This window comes from Lepus europaeus, chromosome 12 (assembly GCF_033115175.1).
Source record: "Lepus europaeus isolate LE1 chromosome 12, mLepTim1.pri, whole genome shotgun sequence".
Lineage (NCBI taxonomy): Eukaryota > Metazoa > Chordata > Mammalia > Lagomorpha > Leporidae > Lepus > Lepus europaeus.
In genome coordinates, this window is record NC_084838.1 from 23,668,727 (window position 1) to 23,688,973 (window position 20,247).

The window sequence follows — 20,247 nt, forward strand, 5'->3', positions numbered from 1 at the left end:
GGCATTACTTGGGTAGAAAAAAGAATGGTCCCAATATGTGTAAATCCTCAATTTTAAAAACTTTATTTATTGTTATTTATTTGAAAGGCAAAGAAAGCAAAAGCAAAACAAACAAACAAAACAAAAAAGCCAGAAAGCCTTTCATTCCTCTGCTTTACTCTTCAAATACTTAAGAACAGCCAGAACTGGGCCAGGCCAAAGCCAAGTGTCCAGAATTCAATCTGGGTCCCTCATGCAGATGACAGGGACCCTGGTGGCTGAGCCATCACCTGCTGGCTCCCTGGGTGCACCTCAGCAGGCAGCTGGCGTTGGAAGCAGAGCTGGGACGCCAACCTAGGCGCTCCAGTATGGATACAGGTGTCTCAGGTAGAACCTTGACGGCTGCACCAGTGCCTGACCCAGTTCTCAATATTTTTAGAGGCGGAGGCGGCAAGATGGCGGAATAGGCAGGGAGCACACTATTAGTCCGGAGAGAGAGACAGGTTAATATAAGTGGAGATACTGCAGGGTCAAGGAAGAGTAGGGGATGAAACAGCATAGGAAATTCTTCCGGAACTAGAGATTCACAGTGTACCTGCGTGGAGAGCGTGGGAGCCCAAGTTCGGGACACCAGCAGCAGACTCAACGCACCAGCGCTGGAACGCGAGGTGAGCCGAACCACAATAGCCCGAGACACCAGCGGGCAAGTGGAAAGAGGAGGCTAGAGGGAACGAGGCTTGAAACTTCGTGGGGAAAAGTTCACCAGGCTAACTAGAAGAGAGAGAGGAAAAAAATAAAAAAAAGCGACCGTTACGGACACAAGTTTCTCTCTCTCCGCTCACCTCTCAAAGGCGAGCAAGACAGAGCAGGCGCCATTTTGGACATACGTCATAAGCAGGGCGACCTCAGGTCTGCACCGGCCCTGAACCTAGCAGAAAAACCTGACTCTGGGGGGAGGGGTGAAATAACAGGAGATTAGCATCTAACTTGGCAACCCAGTGGGAGACTGCAGGAGAATTGGAGCCCACACTGAGGGCAGCAGAGATTCCCTGTGTGGTCCGTGGGAAAGAGCTTCCGATCTCTGGCTCCTGTGGGTATATCATTTGCCTGCTAACTACCTCCAATTACATTCAGCTGTGCGGAATTACTTCCCTTTTGAATCAAAAAAGAGAGAGATTTACCACACCTAACCTGGGAGTGTCATCTTTGACACACCCTCAGCCCTGAGGAACCAAACATAGCTCTCAGTCCACACTCATCTCAAGCCTCTAAGGCTCCACTGAAAGCAGACAGTCCACTTAATATAGAGCCATAGTGTAACAAGAAAAAACACCACAGTGAAGAAACCAAATATCTCCAACATGCCAAACAACAAACGCAAAAACCGAGGTAACAAGAACAAGGAAGACACTATGACACCCCCAAATGAAAAAGACACCCCAATTCAAGATTATGAAGATGAGGAGATTGAAGAAATGCAAGAAGCAGATCTCAAAAAATTGATAAGAACATTAAGAAGTTCTCAAAAACAAATTCTTGAACTACAGAAATCCTTCATGGACAAGATAGAAAATCTCTCTCGTGAAAATGAAATATTAAGGAGGAATCAAAATGAATTGAAACAACTAGTGGAACAAGAAATGGTGATAGTGATGAGAAATCATAATGAAATGAAGAATTCAATAGATCAAATGACAAACACATTAGAGAGTCTTAAAAACAGAATGGACGAAGCAGAAGAGAGAATATCAGACTTAGAAGACAGAGAACAGGAAAGGAAACAATCAAATCAAAGAAAAGAAGAAGAAATCAGAAATCTAAAAAATACTGTCAGGAATCTACAGGATACTCTTAAAAAACCCAACATTCGGGTTCTAGGAGTACCTGAAGGCATGGAGAGAGAGAAAGGATTAGAAGGCCTTTTTAGTGAGATACTAGCAGAAAATTTCCCAGGTTTGGAGAAAGACAGAGACATCCTAATACAGGAAGCTCATAGAACCCCTAATAAACATGACCAAAAGAGATCCTCACCACGACACGTCGTAATCAAACTCACCACAGTGAAACACAAAGAAAAGATCCTAAAATGTGCAAGAGAGAAATGCCAAATTACTCTCAGAGGATCTCCAATTAGACTCACAGCTGACTTCTCTTCAGAAACCCTGCAAGCTAGGAGAGAATGGCGAGACATAGCCCAGGTGCTAAGAGAGAAAAACTGCCAGCCCAGAATATTATATCCTGCAAAGCTCTCATTTATGAATGAAGGTGAAATAAAGACCTTTCACAGCAAACAGACATTGAAAGAATTTGTCGCCACTTGTCCAGCCCTGCAAAAGATGCTTAAAGATGTGTTACATACAGAAACACAGAAACACGGTCACCAATATGAAAGAAGGTAAAGGTAGGAAACATCACACCAAAAGATCACAGGAATCTCAAACCATATATTAGAAAGTATCTTTGGCTAATGGCAGGGCAAAGTTACTCCTTCTCAATAGTCACATTGAATGTTAATGGCTTGAACTGTCCAGTTAAAAGACACCGATTGGCTGATTGGGTTAAGGAACAAAACCCATCCTTTTGCTGCTTACAAGAAACCCATCTATCCAACAATGATCCATACAAGCTGAGAGTGAAAGGCTGGAAAAAGATATATCACGCCAACAGAAATGAAAAGAGAGCGGGCGTAGCCATCTTAATATCAGACAACATAAACTTTACCACAAAAACTGTTAGGAGAGACAAAGAGGGGCACTATATAATGATTAAGGGATCCATTCAACAGGAAGATATAACGATTATCAACGTATATGCACCTAATTACAGGGCACCAGCTTATTTAAAAGACTTGTTAAGGGACTTAAAGGGAGACTTAGACCCCAATACAATAGTACTGGGGGACTTCAATACTCCACTCTCAGAGATAGACAGATCAACAGGACAGAAGATCAACAAGGAGACAGTAGATTTAAATGACACTATAGCCCAAATGGATCTAACAGATATCTACAGAACATTTCATCCTACATCTAAGGACTTTACATTCTTCTCAGCAGTACATGGAACCCTCTCTAGGATTGACCACATACTAGGCCATAAAGCAAGTCTCAGCAAATTCAAAAGAATTAGAATCATACCATGCAGCTTCTCAGACCACAAAGGAATGAAATTGGAAATTGGCAACTCAGGAATCCCTAGAGCACGTGCAAACACATGGAGATTGAACAACATGCTCCTGAATGAACAATGGGTCATAGAAGAAATTAAAAGAGAAATCAAAAATTTTCTGGAAGTAAATGAGGATAACAGCACAACATACCAAAACCTATGGGATACAACAAAAGCAGTGTTAAGAGGAAAGTTTATATCAATAGGTGCCTACATCAAGAAATTGGAAAGGCACCAAATAGATGAGCTTTCAAGTCATCTCAAGGATCTAGAAAATCTGCAGCAAACCAAACCCAAACCCAGTAGGAGAAGAGAAATAATTAAAATCAGAGAAGAAATCAACAGGATTGAATCCAAAAAAAAACATTACAAAAAATCAGCCAAACAAGGAGCTGGTTTTTTGAAAAAATAAACAAAATTGACACCCCATTGGCCCAACTAACTAAAAAAAGAAGAGAAAAGACCCAAATCAATAGGATCAGAGATGAAATGGGAAACGTAACAATAGACGCCGCAGAAATAAAAAGAATCATCAGAAATTACTACAAGGACTTGTATGCCAGCAAACAGGGAAATCTATCAGAAATGGACAGATTCTTGGACACATACAACCTCCCTAAATTGAGCCAGGAAGACATAGAAAACCTAAACAGACCAATAACTGACACAGAAATTGAAACAGTAATAAAGGCCCTCCCAACAAAGAAAAGCCCAGGGCCAGATGGATTCACTGCTGAATTCTACCAGACATTTAGAGAAGAACTAACTCCAATTCTTCTCAAACTATTCAGAGCAATCGAAAAAGAGGGAATCCTCCCAAATTCTTTCTATGAAGCCACCATCACCTTAATTCCTAAGCCAGAAAGAGACGCAACATTGAAAGAGAATTACAGACCAATATCCCTGATGAACATAGATGCAAAAATACTCAATAAAATTCTGGCCAATAGAATGCAACACCACATCAGAAAGATCATCCACCCAGACCAAGTGGGATTCATCCCCGGTATGCAGGGATGGTTCAACATTCGCAAAACAATCAACGTAATACACTACATTAACAGACTGCAGAAGAAAAACCATATGATTCTCTCAATAGACACAGAGAAAGCATTTGATAAAATACAACACCCTTTCATGATGAAAACTCTAAGCAAACTGGGTATGGAAGGAACATTCCTTAATACAATCAAAGCAATATATGAAAAACCCACGGCCAACATCCTATTGAATGGGGAAAAGTTGGAAGCATTTCCACTGAAATCTGGTACCAGACAGGGATGCCCTCTCTCACCACTGCTATTCAATATAGTTCTGGAAGTTTTGGCCAGAGCTATTAGGCAAGAAAAAGAAATTAAAGGGATACAAATCGGGAAGGACGAACTCAAACTATCCCTCTTTGCAGATGATATGATTCTTTATTTAGGGGACCCAAAGAACTCTACTAAGAGACTGCTGGAACTCATCGAAGAGTTTGGCAAAGTAGCAGGATATAAAATCAATGCACAAAAATCAACAGCCTTTGTATACACAGGCAATGCCACGGCTGAGGAAGAACTTCTAAAATCAATCCCATTCACAATAGCTACAAAAACAATCAAATACCTTGGAATAAACTTAACCAAAGACGTTAAGATCTCTACGATGAAAACTACAAAACCTTAAAGAAAGAAATAGAAGAGGATACCAAAAAATGGAGAAATCTTCCATGCTCATGGATTGGAAGAATCAATATCATCAAAATGTCTATTCTCCCAAAAGCAATTTATACATTCAATGCAATACCCATCAAGATCCCGAAGACCTTCTTCTCAGATCTGGAAAAAATGATGCTGAAATTCATATGGAGACACAGAAGACCTCGAATAGCCAAAGCAATCCTGTACAACAAAAACAAAGCTGGAGGCATCACAATATCTGATTTTAGGACATACTACAGGGCAGTTGTTATCAAAACAGCATGGTACTGGTACAGAAACAGATGGGTAGACCAATGGAACAGAATAGAAACACCAGAAATCAATCCAAACATCTACAGCCAACTTATATTTGACCAAAGATCCAAATCTAATCCCTGGAATAAGGACAGTCTATTCAATAAATGGTGCTGGGAAAATTGGATTTCCACATGCAGAAGCTTGAAGCAAGACCCATACCTATCACCTTACACAAAAATTCACTCAACATGGATTAAAGACTTAAATCTACGACCCAAAACCATCAAATTATTAGAGAGCATTGGAGAAACCCTGCAAGATATAGGCACAGGCAAAGACTTCCTGGAAAATACTCCAACAGCACAGGCAGTCAAAACCAAAATTAACATTTGGGATTGCATCAAATTGAGAAGTTTCTGTACTTCAAAAGAAACAGTCAGGAAAGTGAAGAGGCAACCAACAGAATGGGAAAAAATATTTGCAAACTATACTACAGATAAAGGATTGATAACCAGAATCTACAAAGAAATCAAGAAAATCCACAACAACAAAACAAACAACCCACTTAAGAGATGGGCCAAGGACCTCAATAAACATTTTTCGAAAGAGGAAATCCAAATGGCCAACAGACACATGAAAAAATGTTCAAGATCACTAGCAATCAGAGAAATGCAAATCAAAACCACAATGAGGTTCCATCTCACCCCGGTGAGAATGGCTCACATTCAGAAATCTACCAACAACAGATGCTGGAGAGGATGTGGGGAAAAAGGGACACTAACCCACTGTTGGTGGGAATGCAAACTGGTTAAGCCACTATGGAAGTCTGTCTGGAGATTCCTCAGAAACCTGAACATAACCCTACCATACAACCCAGCCATCCCACTCCTTGGAATTTACCCAAAGGAAATTAATTTGGCAAATAAAAAAGCCATCTGCACATTAATGTTTATTGCAGCTCAATTCACAATAGCTAAGACCTGGAACCAACCCAAATGCCCATCAACAGTAGACTGGATAAAGAAATTATGGGACATGTACTCCGTAGAATACTATACAGCAGTAAGAAACAACGAAACCCAGTCATTTGCAACAAGATGGAGCAATCTGGAAAACATCATGCTGAGTGAATTAAGCCAGTCCCAAAGAGAAAAATATCATTTGTTTTCCCTGATCGGTGACAACTGAGCGCCAAAGGGGAAACCTGTTAAGTGAAATGGACACTATAAGCAACAATGAACTGATCAGCTCCTGTCCTGACTTTAGATGTACAATGTAATACTTTATCCTTTTTAGTATTTGTTGTTGTTGTTGTTGTTCTAGTACTATTGGTTGAACTCAGTAATTAACACACAATTATTCTTAGGTGTTTAAATTTTAACTGAAAAGTGATCCCTGTTAAATCTAAGAGTGGAAAAAGAGAGGGAGGAGATGAACAATTTGGAACATGCTCAATCAGACTGGCCGCAAATGGTGGAGTTAGAAATGTGCCAGGGGATTCCAACACAATCCCATCAAGATGGCATGTACCAATGCCATCGCACTAGTCCAAGCGATCAATTTCAGCTCACAATTGATAGCTCTGATAGCTCTAAGAGTCAAAGAGATCACACAAACAAGACAAGTATCTGCTAATACTAACTGATAGAATCAAAAAGGGAGAGAAAGATCCAACATGGGAAGTGGGATACACAGCAGACTCATAGGATGGCAGATGTCCTAAACAACACTCTGGCCTCAGAATCAGCCCTCAAGGCATTCAGATCTGGCTGAAGAGCCCATGAGAGTATAGCAGGCATGGAAAGCCAAGATATCATGGAAAAAAAAAAAAAAAAAGACCTAAATGGATGATCTCTGTGAGTGAGATCCCAGTGGAAAGAACGGGGCCATCAAAGAAGGAGGTACCCTTCTCCAAGGGAGGAGAGAACTTCCACTTTGACTATGACCCTATCGGAATAAGATCAAAGTCAGCGAACTCTAAAGGCTTCCATAACCCTGGCAACTCATGACTAGAGCCTAGGGAGATTACTGACGCCATGAACAGGAGTGTCAAATTGTTAAATCAGCAACAGGAGTCACTGTGTACTTACACCCCATGTGGGATCTGTCCCTAATGTGTCGTCTAAAGCCAAGTGATGCTATAACTAGTACTGAAACAGTATTTTTATACTTTGCGTTTCTGTGTGGGCACAAACTGATGAGGTCTTTACTAATTATATACTGAAGTGATCTTCTGTATATAAAGAGAATTGGAAATGAAAAAAAAAAAAAAAACCTGGTGTTAAAATGGAAATGGCATAGAAAATTAATTAATTTGAAAAAAAAATTATGTAGGATCTCTGTCTTTAATGTGCTGTACATTGCTATTTAATGCTATAATTAGTAATCCAATGGTAGTTTTTTCACTTTAAGTTGCTATATGGGCAAAATGTTGAAATCTTTACCTAATATATACTAAACTGATCTTCTGTATACAAAGAGAATTGAAAATGAATCTTTACATGAATGGAAGGGGAAAGGGAGCGGGAAAGGGGAGGGTTGCGGGTGGGAGGGAAGTTATGGGAGGGGGGAAGCCATTGTAACCCATAAGCTATACTTTGGAAATTTATATTCATTAAATAAAAGTTTAATAAAAAAAAAAAGAAACAACAACAAAAAAAAAGAAGATGGAAATAATAATTAACTTGATTTGATCATTATATGTTGTATACCTATATCAAATAAACATACTACCAAATAAAAAAAAATATTTTTAGAGGCATTGGCACAGATAAAATTAAGAGAAGTAAATCAAACTACATTCTGTGATTTTCCTTCACCTTCTTCAGGTGTAACAAAGGATATACTTTGGCTGGTGATCAAGAATCATCCTGTCTTGCCAGTGGTTCTTGGAGTCATTCTCCCCCTTTGTGTGAAGTAGTGAAATGTTCCAGTCCTGAAGACATAGAAAATGGAAAATATATTTTGAGTGGCCTTACCTACCTTTCTACTGCGTCGTACTCGTGTGAGAGTGGATACAGGTAAAGTCTGCAGACAGGAGCCCTGCTCCCTGCTACTCGTGATTTACTTCCTAGGTTCCATTTGTGACTGGCTGACTTTAAAAAAAAAAATGTGGTAAAGCACATGTGTGTGCTTCCTGAGGCCTAGCTTACAGCACATACTCGAGGCAGTTAGTTTCACTGCCACTCTGGAAATGCTAGCTCGATTGCTATCAGCATCCAGGCTTTAAACATGGAAGTAAAAGTTGTTTGTGAAGCATAGTGCAATACCGGATAAAGTGCTTTCACTATAGAATTTCCTTGTAAACAGCTTTACCAAGTTTACACTCAACATCGTGTGAGATGTTGGAAGAAAGCAAGTTTACTTGATTATAGTTGCACACATGGGTGTGTGCATGCATGTGTTCAACTAGAAGGGGCATTTCAAAAAAAGTCAGGCTGTGTCAGAGACGTCAGCAGGATCCGTCAGCAGGATCCCAAGTGGAACAGGTCCTGTAAACAGGAAGTCGGAATCAGGTTGCAAGTAAAGGCAGATAACCCATGACTTAGGGAGAGGAGATTTGGGAAGTCAAAGGAAGACCAGAGTCACAAGCACCATGGTTCAGTCACCCAGGCTCTTGGCAAAGACTACAACTTTAATCACCCTGATTCCTTGGCTACTCAGGTGAGTGTCTCCCTTCCTGCTGGTCCTCACTAACCCATTAACCCTTTCTCATCTAAGTAAGCTGCTATCCACAAGGTCTTTAGGGTCCTGCACTGCCCTGATGAGCCCATTACACAGTTGCATTTTATACCAAGTGGTAGTGGTTGTCACATTGCTAGCCATTTGTCATCATGGCATGGTATTAGATCTCCCTTCTTTTTATATAAGGTCATGTAATATGAAGAAATATTTTTTATGCTCTAAAATTCCCCCATGTCCTCTGTTTTCTTCTAAGCCCTTCCTAATTCATCTCCGTAGCAGTAAATAAACAGCCCACAAAAGAGGTAATATTCTGCCCTGTAGCTTACAGGGTCCATCACTCATTGAGTGCACGGCGGCCGGCAGCTGGGACAGAGCACCGCCTGCCTGTGACCTCGTCTTCTGTGGAGCACCACCTGCCATCAAAGACGCTGTCATCGCCGGGGATAACTTCACTTTCGGGAACACTGTCACTTACACTTGCAAGGAAGGGTGAGTATGGGCTTGAAGGCAGGGAGCGCGAGAGCGGAGAGGGTGGCTGCTCTCTCCAGTGAGCGTGCAATTAGATTTCCTGGCAGCCAGAGCACAAGGAAGCCTTATGCTTATTTTCAGGCAGCAGACAGTGTGGGAGCAAAATTGGCCTGGAATAGGTGTGGTTTATCAAATAGGCTTTGAATAACACACATTGGGCAATGCGGGGGAAAATGTATTTCAGTGAAAATGCCAAAGAACATGCTAAAGTGGGCCATTTGTGTATGTATTTTTTTTTTTGCAAAACTCAAAGGAAGACTTTAAGTCACCATGTCAAGGTAGCATGTCTACGGGAAAAAAGAAGATGGTACAGTTTGGGCTTTAACATTTGTGAGGACCTTGCTGAATTCAGAGGTAATATTTGGAAAACCAACAAGCAAATTGCAAAGGGTTTTCACATTCATTGTCTTGTTAAGTGTTCACCAAAGCCCTGAGTTTCAAGAAGGGAAATGCTCGCTCTGGGATGATCACAAAGCCAATTATGTGCTGATGAGTGATGGAATCCCAGAGACTCTGACTTCCATTTCATTCCAACTCAACATTGTAATCCCTGGCTTTTTTCTATGCTTCCTCATTAAGTATTAAGGTATTAAGTATTCTTACTGTTAATAGTGCTTTCCTGCCCCAGACTTACCTCAGTTTTGCTTTTCACCCGTTTGGAAGTAGACATGACAAGGGGTTGCCTTTTTTCTACATTTGTACCTCAGCTCTGTCACTCACTGTGTGACCTTGGGGAATGGGTGTGACCTTTCTCTGCCTCACTTCTCTTCCTACATAAAATGAGTTTATTCGAGGTCTACACTTGGATATTGTAAGGCATAAAATTATGGAATACGTGACCTAGCCAGGGGAAAAGAAAACCTCAATGAACCAAGCAAACTTAGCCATTGTTATGGTGTTTTAAAGTTGTATTTATGTATTTTCACTTTATTTGGAAGTCAGAGAGACAGAGACAGAAAACTTCTATCCATTATTTTACTTCCCAAATGCCCACAACAGCTGCAGCTGGACCAGGCCAGAGCCGGAAGCCTGGAACTCAATCCCTTATTCCTACATAGGTGGCTGGAACCCAGCTACTTGATCCATCACCCACTGCCTCCAGGTTGCACATTAGCAGGAAACTGGAATGCTGAGGCCCTGGGGCCTTGGCACTGCCTCATTCCTCTCTCTCCTCTCTCTCAGCTGCTATGCCTTTACAGATATCCCACTCTATCCCCACTTCTGACCTACAGCATCCGATACTTCCTCAGGCACTGCCCTGTAGTCATAGCTGCTCAGTATCTCAGTGGAGGAAAAGGCGAACACTGGATTCTCCATCTGGCCACCTTGAATCCCTCTACAAAACATTTATCTTAATTTTAAATACTTTTTAGCAAAGCCCCCCAGACACTAGGAGTTTCCTATTGTTTGTCCAAATGTGTAAAGTGGTCATTTGTTTTGGTGTGAGACTGAGGGGGGAGGGGTAGTTAACATCCTAAAATCCTAATCTAAACTTTCTCTTTTGATTCTTCTCAACTGCAAGCTTCTCAATGCAATTATTGGATTTGTTAAAATAAAGTCTTTGATCCTTGTTATTAATTGAATGCAGAATTAATTCCTGATGCATATTCACACTTTCTTTGTTCTCATTAAATTGCAGCTGTTGAACTATCTAGTAAGCTGCTTTTGCAAGGCCCTTCTGAAACAGAAGTGCTAATGATCCACTCGGGAGCTTCTCTCATTGAGCTTTCCAGACACACGCTCATTTGTCAGCTCTACCCCGTGCGTGAATCACTTTGCTGAAAATTGCATCTGCAAATTGCTCTGCTCATTTTCAAAGGATTTGGGCTGATTGGTCTAGAAATATGAAAATACACTCCAGCCAATTTGTGCTAGGGCACAACCTTTCAAGGCATCCCATGACAGGGGTGGGCCATTTTTGCTGGGAGTTACAGTGTACGACAGTGTGTTCTATGTAGTGGATGACCTGATTTTTAGTGAAAGTCTCTGTAAGAGTGTCCCCAATGGCTCTAGAATGAGAATCCAAAATGACACACAGAATTTAATCAAATATTCCATCATTTTAGATTGGTAACTTCCAATTTTTCCTGCTTTAGTAGCCAGCATTTCTGGGCTCATTTCATCATCTATACAAAACTGAATTGTTTTCTAAGTGATACTTTAGTAAAATAAGTGAGTGAAATATGCTCCCCTTAAGTCTTAACACATACTGAGTCTTCTGCCATGATGAGACAGTGCAGCTACTTGATCAGAGACCAGTGATAGCAGTGTCTAGACAATAGCTATCAAGTATTTCCTCTTTGGAGCCATCTGGAAAACCTTTCTTTAGCATCTTAAGACTCATGTATGTATTTTAAAATACATTTATTTTTAATAATCTCCCCATTCTCATGGTCTTAGAATATGTTATCTACTTAACTAACACACTGGCTCCCCTATCAGGAAAATGCATAGAGTTAAGGGCTTTATGTCAGGATGGGGAGGCAGAAACCAAACATTATTTCTAGGATGTCACACAGCCAGTCTATGCCTGCCACGTCTTCACCCACCCACCCCCAGGGTAAGTGTCCAAAACCACACAGAGGTCTTGTGTTTCACCCTCTGATTTGCAGAGGTTCATTTGCCATTCCTAGCTGTTTGCAGGTTCTCGGTACATCCCAGCTGTACTCCAGTCCCATTTCTTCGCTTGTGCTACTTTTCTTCCTTGAGTGGTTTCTCTTCTACTTGCTCCTAAAGAGTCCCCTCTGGAGCCAATTCAACTGCGAGGCCTTGCCTCTCCTTCCCATTCTGCAGGTAAAAATGACCCCTCCTCCGTTAGGCAGGGGGTCTGCAGTACACCAGGGAGTTGTTGGGGTAGGGAACAGAGGTGCATATAAAGGCATTGGCATCAAGTCTGTGGGCTAGGTGACTGGCACATAGCAGGCCCATGAGAATTATTTTTAAAAGAACTAAATGTTAATTGAGAATCAAGGAAAAAACCTTAGGTTAGTCCAAGGGATATGGTAGAGTCTAAGAAATTATGGGTAACATTAAGATGCATTCTCTAAATTCATTTATTCAAAAATATGTATTTAGTGGTAATAGGTCATTAAATTATGGGGTAGATTTGCTGTGATTTTCCAATAGGGAGGAATAGTTGGTGAAGATTTTTCAGGAGATTGGGGATCAGTGGCCAAAAGAAGTATTGCCAAATTACAAAAGCCTCCAGTTCTCAGGAGACGTGAGGGATAAGGCAGGTTCTGGAGGCAGATGCTTCTGCCGCAGAGCTGCTGGCCCCTTGAAGTAAAGGAAGAATTTCATGGGTAGTGCAATGGAGCCTTATGAATCAGGGAGGTCTAAGGGCATGAACTTCAGTCACGAAACTTGCTAGCGTCAAGGGATCCGTGAAAGCAGTGATGCATGATTCAAAGTGTGAGAGTGATGTAAACTGTGTGTTAAAACATCAGGACCCTCACTAAGTGGAACTTCCACACACGGTGCATCATACCCAGAAACAGTAGACTCTGGGCACTTACCCCAGGAATAAAGGGTTTCCTAATAATAAAATCATGCTGATAGCGTGTTGTCTTTGTAGACCTTCCTGGATCCTTTAAAGATAGAAGCCATTTAAAAATGTATTAATATCAGGTCCTTATATAAAGAACAGGGATCACTCACTGGAGACTATACTCAGCTATTGAAGATGTCTACGATTTCCTCACTGTGAGACCACTTCTGTCCATAGCACTACACATGACCATAGGCAGGATGGACACAAATATCTCTGTTGATGCCCTATAATTTTTTCCTGATCTGTCTGTCTCCAGTATACTTCATTAATATTACCAAATAGCATGAAGGAATACTAACCTCTCTATAATAGCTGATCCTTTATAAAACTGAAATGAACCTCAGGGAAAATTTTTGTTGACTAATGACATATGGATCTTTACTGATGAATGGGTCAGATAATTTGTACTAGTGACACTGCAATTTGGTTTCCAAAGGACACTCACGAGTGATGAAATTACCAGCTTCATTTTAAAGAGGGGGAGAGGAATATCATGGAAAACATGTAGATGTGGGAGTCCGATAAACCTATTTCAAATCCCAGCTATGCGGATACTGCAGGGAAAACTACCATCCTTTACCAGTTTTCTATGAATGAAGTTGTACACACATCCCCTACGATAGGAAATAATGTAGAAGAGATAGTGAGTAATAATACACGTTTCCTAATGTGGGATATTGGTGGCCAAGAATCTCTTCGTTCTTCCTGGAACACTTACTATACTAACACAGAGTTTGTAATAGTTGTTGTGGACAGTACAGACAGAGAGAGGATTTCTGTAACTAGAGAAGAACTCTATACAATGTTAGCACAAGAGGACTTAAGGAAATCTGGATTGCTGATTTTTTGCTAATAAACAAGATGTTAAAGAATGCATGACTGGAGAGGGATTACGTCAAGGACTTGAATGGATGATGTCACGACTTAAGATTAGATGATCTCTACTGACCTCTTCTTACAGACTTTGTGGAAACAGTGTGCTGGACTTCACCTGAAAGCTGCAAAATTTAACAGCTTACATATATTTATAATAAACTGATTTAAACATTTTCTATAAGAAGAAAAATTCAGACCACTTGTTTAAAAACAAAAATGAAGTCTCACCTTCCAATTTACTTTCTCATTATTCCTTCCAAAGTAAGTTATGAAAGCTGTGATTGACATTTTTCTCATAATGAGTGCTCTCAGAACATTGTGTAGCCTGTGGTAAGTACAAAGGGAGAGGAATGCATTTGAACTTCTAAGAGCTTTAGTGTCAGTATAACCCTCCCTGGTTGAATGTTGTTATTTTCTTGTTCCATTTAGTCAAACTACAAATCACATATACTAGGTTTCCAATATTTTTAAATGTAACATTACTTATGAAAAGTATTTTGTGTGTGCATTGTATATATACCTCAAGTCAAGTTAATGGCTTTGGTTTATGTGCTAAAGAAAAGCAAGTAACACAAAAATTAATATTATTCTTTGTTATAACCATAATGAGATGAGCACTGGCATTGGTGGTAAGTGCCATTTTGTATGTTTCCTCTTTGTTCTCTGTATTGTACTAACCAGCCCCCAAATCATGGAGCTACTCTTAAAAAAAAAAAAAAAAAAGGAAAAGTCAAAAGCTTAATAGCTGTGTACCTCTTTTTTTGCCCAATCCCACATGTGAAAACATATAATCCAATTAAGTAGAATATGTTATCAAATTCTTGATTAAGGACTACTAATGGACAGACCTGTACAATGAGCAGTTACCAGATTATTCTTTTTGTTGGTCATTATGCCATCTAAATTGCTAACCAAACTGTTCATTAATCAGTCAATCATAAATTGCGAGGAAAAAAAACTATCAAGTTTTTTCTTTTTAGTGTTAATTGAGTACTGATAGGAAACAGGTCTATCCAGAGAAGTAAGCTCTATAAATATTATTAAATAATTTGGCTATAGTTTTTTTAAGTATTAAATTATATTTGAAGCAGTTAAATGAATTTGAGAATTAAGAGTAAGGCATATTCAAGCAACAGCATTAATTAATTCGCAAATTTCTTATTTTAGGAATTGGAATAATTTGAGTTTTTTTGTTTTTGTAAGTTTTCATGTGTCTTCCACATAAATGTGTTATTTGACAATTATAAAATGTGAATGTTTTTGGAATGCTTTTAAGAATTTGGTTTAAAAATCGATTGACATGATGTGTTGTTTGTACTAGGAAATAACTTGACCCAAAATACCTTCTGTGTTTGCTTAGGATATTTTGTTTGATATCTAAAAGTTGAGGTTTTTCTGTCTCAACTGTAAGCGAACATCCTAAATGTGTTAAAGCATATTCTCTGATACTCTATTTAAGTATCTTTCATGTCCTGAAAATCTGAAGATTAATCTGAACTGCCAGTTTTTAGATTTAGAATATTCAAGGACAAAAATAACTACTTTTAGAGTGATGTTTTAAATTTCATAAAGGTTTTGGTGAGGAATGATACTATGTACTATAAGCACTGAGAAAACTTTGAAAGTTCTTTCTACCAAATATGAAATACTCAATTTCTAATTCCAACTCAGATACGAAAGATCAGTATTTAACACTGGATGTTTTGTGTTTTATAATATGTTCAAACTACAATTACAACATTTAGTCTTTGTCAACATACTTTTACAAACGTACATCCTCAATTAATAAGCTTTGTTCATATGTTCTCGTATTTTCTCAAATAATTATGAGTTACTTGTAAATTAAAAATTCCCTTAAAAACCCAAGTCTATTTATCAGAGATACGTGTTCTGCAAAGTAGCCATGCAAACCCATGCCTTTTGTACATTTCATTTTTTCATTCCAGTAGTTCCTTGAAGCATGCCCTACATTTTTACATTTGGTTTAGTGTAATGAATTCTGAGATGATGTCATGAGAATGCACAGAAGCGTCTACCACGTTGTAAAAACATGATTCGGTTGCTTTCTACCCATCTGAGCTAAGTATTAAAAATGAGGTGGTGTCTATGTACCTGTTACATAAAACTGAAATTACGACTGGGAAAACAAGACTTCAATTCTCAGCTGAAGATGTCAGCGTCATTTTTACAGTGTTAATTTCCAGATAAGATAGAGAGCCTCATCAGTAGTTACATGGGCAATTTACGTATAGTTTAAGTGGAATTAAAGGGCAGTACTTTGGGATTTTTAATATGCTACTTGGGAGTTCAAGCAAATATCTCATTTATAGTCACTATGTTCAGCTTTGAACAAAGATTCATCTGTACATGTGGCGAGATTTAAATATCCTGTTTTGATACTAATTTTGAAAGTCATGTCGCTTCTCTTGATATCTTGAGAAAAGAAAATGTATGCTATAAGCATTTAATTATATTTAATTTGTCATAATTACATTTATGAAGTATATTCACAATTATGTTAAGGTTCTTATTTGAACTTTTCAGTTCTTTTTCTCTCCCAGCACATCTTAGCCCTCATGATGGGCAAAGAAATAATTATGAAGGCAGGTGGCTTGGGGACAGTGGGAAGTGGGTATTCATTCTCTTATATGACATTTTGCCTCAAGAATAAAAATGTGCTTTGGCACTGCTGGCTGGCATTTTTAGTGAAGGTAGTAATAGTGATTTTTAGAAGTGAAGCGCGAAACAGAAGGAAGGAGAGTTTCTGTTTGCTGGCCTTTTGAGAACTGCCTGGTGGGGAGTTCAGTGAGTTTCAGCGCAGTACAGGGAACTTGAAGAAAGGCAGGCAGTTCTTGAGATGCTCTTTGCTTTTTCATCCGAGTGTATAATATGAATTAAGATGCCTAGAAATGGGACTGTATTGTCTCTTCTCTTACAGGCACTTTACATTTCTTGCTGTGAGTACAGCAGCCACATACAGTACAGACAACCTCAAAATCTGTTTATATAAGCGTAAATAGAAAAACTGTAGGCAACTTGTAGTTTTCTCTGCAGGCATTTTCAGGAACATAGTGGGGTCTCCTTGTATATAGAGAACAGCAGCACATCATAGATTATCTTAATGGGGTCTCTTCTCTGAAATCGCCCACTTGTATCCTGGCTTCCATCCCTTTTTCATGGCTGAGAGAAGAGGATTCTTCACATGACTGACCTTTGAACCTCTCCACTCTGCAAACAGTATAGAACTTCTTGCTCCAGGGTCAGCTTTCCCGTATCTCAGCTGTTCCTACCTCTCTTGTATCTTCATTCACCATCAGTGAAGATACATTATCTTGGTTCTGCAGATAATAGAAATGTTACCTATAATCATTGTGCCCCAAATACAAGTTTCTAAGTGGTTTCTCTAGTTTCTTGCTGTCCTCCCACAAGTGGCTTGATTTACTTATTTGGACCTTGCTGGTGATAAAGCTTTGTCAGAGTTGAGTCCATCAGAACAGCATACAGTCCATACAGCACATAGATGCCTGCAGTAAAATCCTTTAAGTTACACTATATATAACATTTTAATGCTTCTTAATTTTAACTTCATAGACTGAGTAGATTTGGAAAGCTAAGACTTTGCCAGCTGCTTGAGTTATTATTTAGACATGGAGGGTGTGTTATGTATGGATTAGCTTCCAGGGTGATTATGTATGGGTAATCATCCAGGGTGATTATGCTTTGGAGAATACCAATTCAGCCAGTTTGAGTTGGAAAAATATGCCAAACCAAATTCATATGTAGTGTTTTACCTAAAGATATTCTTCAAACCATGCCCACATTCCATTATCTTCCTCATCTTTACTTAAAAAAACAAAGATAAATGTTAGATATCTAAATAAATTTCTAATGGAAAGCCTATCTTTACAGTTCTATCAAAATGTGCTTTAAGACATGCATTGACTATGTAGATGCAGATATAATATAAAAAATAGACCTTTACAGATCCACTTATAGAAAAACAACTGTATTGTGCTCCCTCAAGGAATATATGATAGGTTAAGACCTTGATAGTGGAGTAAAGGGAAGAAAGCTAGAATTTAGAGCTTTGAATACTTCTATTTGATCCTAAGAACACATGGAATTGTGATGAAATGTAACAGAATACAGTTGGATTAGTTATGTAATATTTCCTATTACTTGTCTAGCCCTTGTGTATTGTTCTAAAAACTAACCTAAACTTTAAATCTGTTCTTTAGTTTAAAAAGAAGAAAAAAAGAAAGTTCCACAGTCTGTCCTCAAGAAGTACCTAAAACTGATTTGTGTTGATATTTAAGTCTAATCAATTATATCTGTTTTCTATGGCATTGTATGTTCTTGTCTTACTGATGTCACAGTCCTGAGGGTTTCTAAGTCACAATTTGTGCTTTATTTGGATAAAAAGCCTTTACATGAAAGCCACCCACCCAAACCTCGACAAACCATAGTGAAAGGAAGCACAAGCGAAACAGCTGAACTATGTCATGACACTGGTATTAGGTAAGGCAGACTAGGAAACTGAACTCTATTCCTGTTTTTTTATTTTTCAAACAAGTTTAACAAGAGAGTATACTGTATATTTGTAAATCTTAGTAAAAGTTTATTGCTTACTTAATAAGAGTAGCTTCTTAATTCTCAGTGGTTAGAATCTTAAATGTCATCATTTCAATCTTGAGCCATTTTATTGGTGTGTATATCCACCAAAATCCCGCCTTTGGTTTGACTCCATTTACAGACCAAAATATTTAGTAGAATCTTACTGCATCTCTTGTATATTCTTCCAATTTTAAAAAAAATGAGCAGTGTGACTATACATTTCTGGGGTAAAGCTTGATGGTGTTTTCAGTGATGTGCAGTCACATGACACATTGTAAATCATGTATCTGATTTTAACTTACTCTAGTGATGTCCCTTCTCCCAAACTTCTTAGGCTGACTGATGCCTGCCAGAGTTCCTCTATTTTTGCTTGAAACTAGTCCTTTGAGATTGGAATAGTCTGTTTTTCTGTTATGCCCCTCTGTGGTTTCATCAGATGAGGTGATACCTGCAAAGCACTTTTGAAGATTTTTTTTTAGGTTAATGTCCAGGATACGAAATTGATGAGGCAGCTGTGTCTAATTGAGGGCTCATTTAGTTGCTTCAGATGAGAAAACTGTATGCTAATAATTTTTATTTATGTATAAGATGTATTTTACTAATCATACTGATTTTAAAAGACAAGTTCTTCTTGTAGATAATATTCCTTACTGGGTTTTCCTGAGGAAGCCTAAAGATGTGTTAAAACTAATTTCTGGCCGGTGCCACGGCTCACTAGGTTAATCCTCCGCCTGCAGTGCCGGCACCCCAGGGTTCTAGTCCCTGTTGGGGTGCCGGTTTCTGTCCCGGTTGCTCCTCTTCCAGTCCAGCTCTCTGCTGTGGCCTGGGAGTGCAGTGGAGGATGGCCCAAGTGCTTGGGCCCTGCACCTGCGTGGGAGACCAAGAGGAAGCACCTGGCTCCTGGCTTTGGATAGGCGCAGCGCCGGCCATAGCATCCATTTGGGGAGTGAACCAACGGAAGGAAGACCTTTCTCTCTGATCTCTCTCTCTCACTGTCTAACTCTGCCTGTCAAAAAAAAAAAAAAAACTAAATTCTTTGTAAACACCTCTCCTAACCCCCAAATTGAACTGTGTGTGTTCTCTAACAAATTAGAATACCTTTTGAAAAATTGCAGGTTTGTGGGAATTTCCAGTACTTTAAAAGATTTTCACTAAATCTTTGCATGCAATGGGAGGAGGAAATTTTGTCTTTCCTCATTATTTTATAAATGTCTTTCTCTGTAAGCTTGGGAAGTTCCATAGAAAAGGAATATTCTAGGAAGTAAGGATCTTCAAGCGCTTGGATACCTTTGTATTTCCTCAATGCTGATGAGTTAGACATTTAGGGCAATAATACTTCCGAGCCTTCTTGAGAAGACATGCTAGGAAGGGTAGGAGGGGAAGACTGGAGTGGGGACCCCCCCATCGGTAAAGCAGTGTAATCACCTGTGCCGGTGCCACTTCACTGTGACGCTGTGTGTGTGCCCAGAGTTAACTGAAATGTCAAGTTCCAGAAATGGAAGGTGTTGGTCAGGTGACCACTGGGAGGACTTTGTTGACTATGAAATGGAGGAATAATGTCAAGCTACTTTGGGGGGAAATGGAAAATATTATTGGTGAGTTTCTGTGTATAATATGTACATTAACTTTTTTTTAGAAGTTGCATGTTAATCTGTATAAAATATTTGTCTCTGTTTTATGCTTTGAGGAAAAAGGAAAAAGGAAGTTGAGTTAAATTGTTACTGTTATTATGTACTGTTCCATATACCTGTTCTTTTAGAAAGGGTTAATTATAATTACTATTCCCACTTAAAAAAAAAATCCCAGCTATGCTACTTACAACTACTTTAGGCAAGTTTCTAAGCCTGTATAAATCACCATTCACTAGCGAGCAGTAGAGTGAATAAATCAGTGTGTCTAAACATGATTTAA

The 20,247-nt window shown here is 39.1% G+C and overlaps 1 protein-coding gene across 1 annotated transcript in view; it reads left to right on the plus strand.

The window, feature by feature from the left end:
• Positions 1–20,247, plus strand: part of SVEP1 (sushi, von Willebrand factor type A, EGF and pentraxin domain containing 1) — a 214,264-nt gene that overhangs the window by 156,611 nt on the left and 37,406 nt on the right. Inside the window, exons 35-36 of the mRNA XM_062207773.1 lie at positions 7,913–8,104; positions 9,090–9,257. Of these exons, the coding sequence (XP_062063757.1) occupies positions 7,913–8,104; positions 9,090–9,257 (360 nt within the window). The remainder of the gene's footprint in view (positions 1–7,912; positions 8,105–9,089; positions 9,258–20,247) is intronic.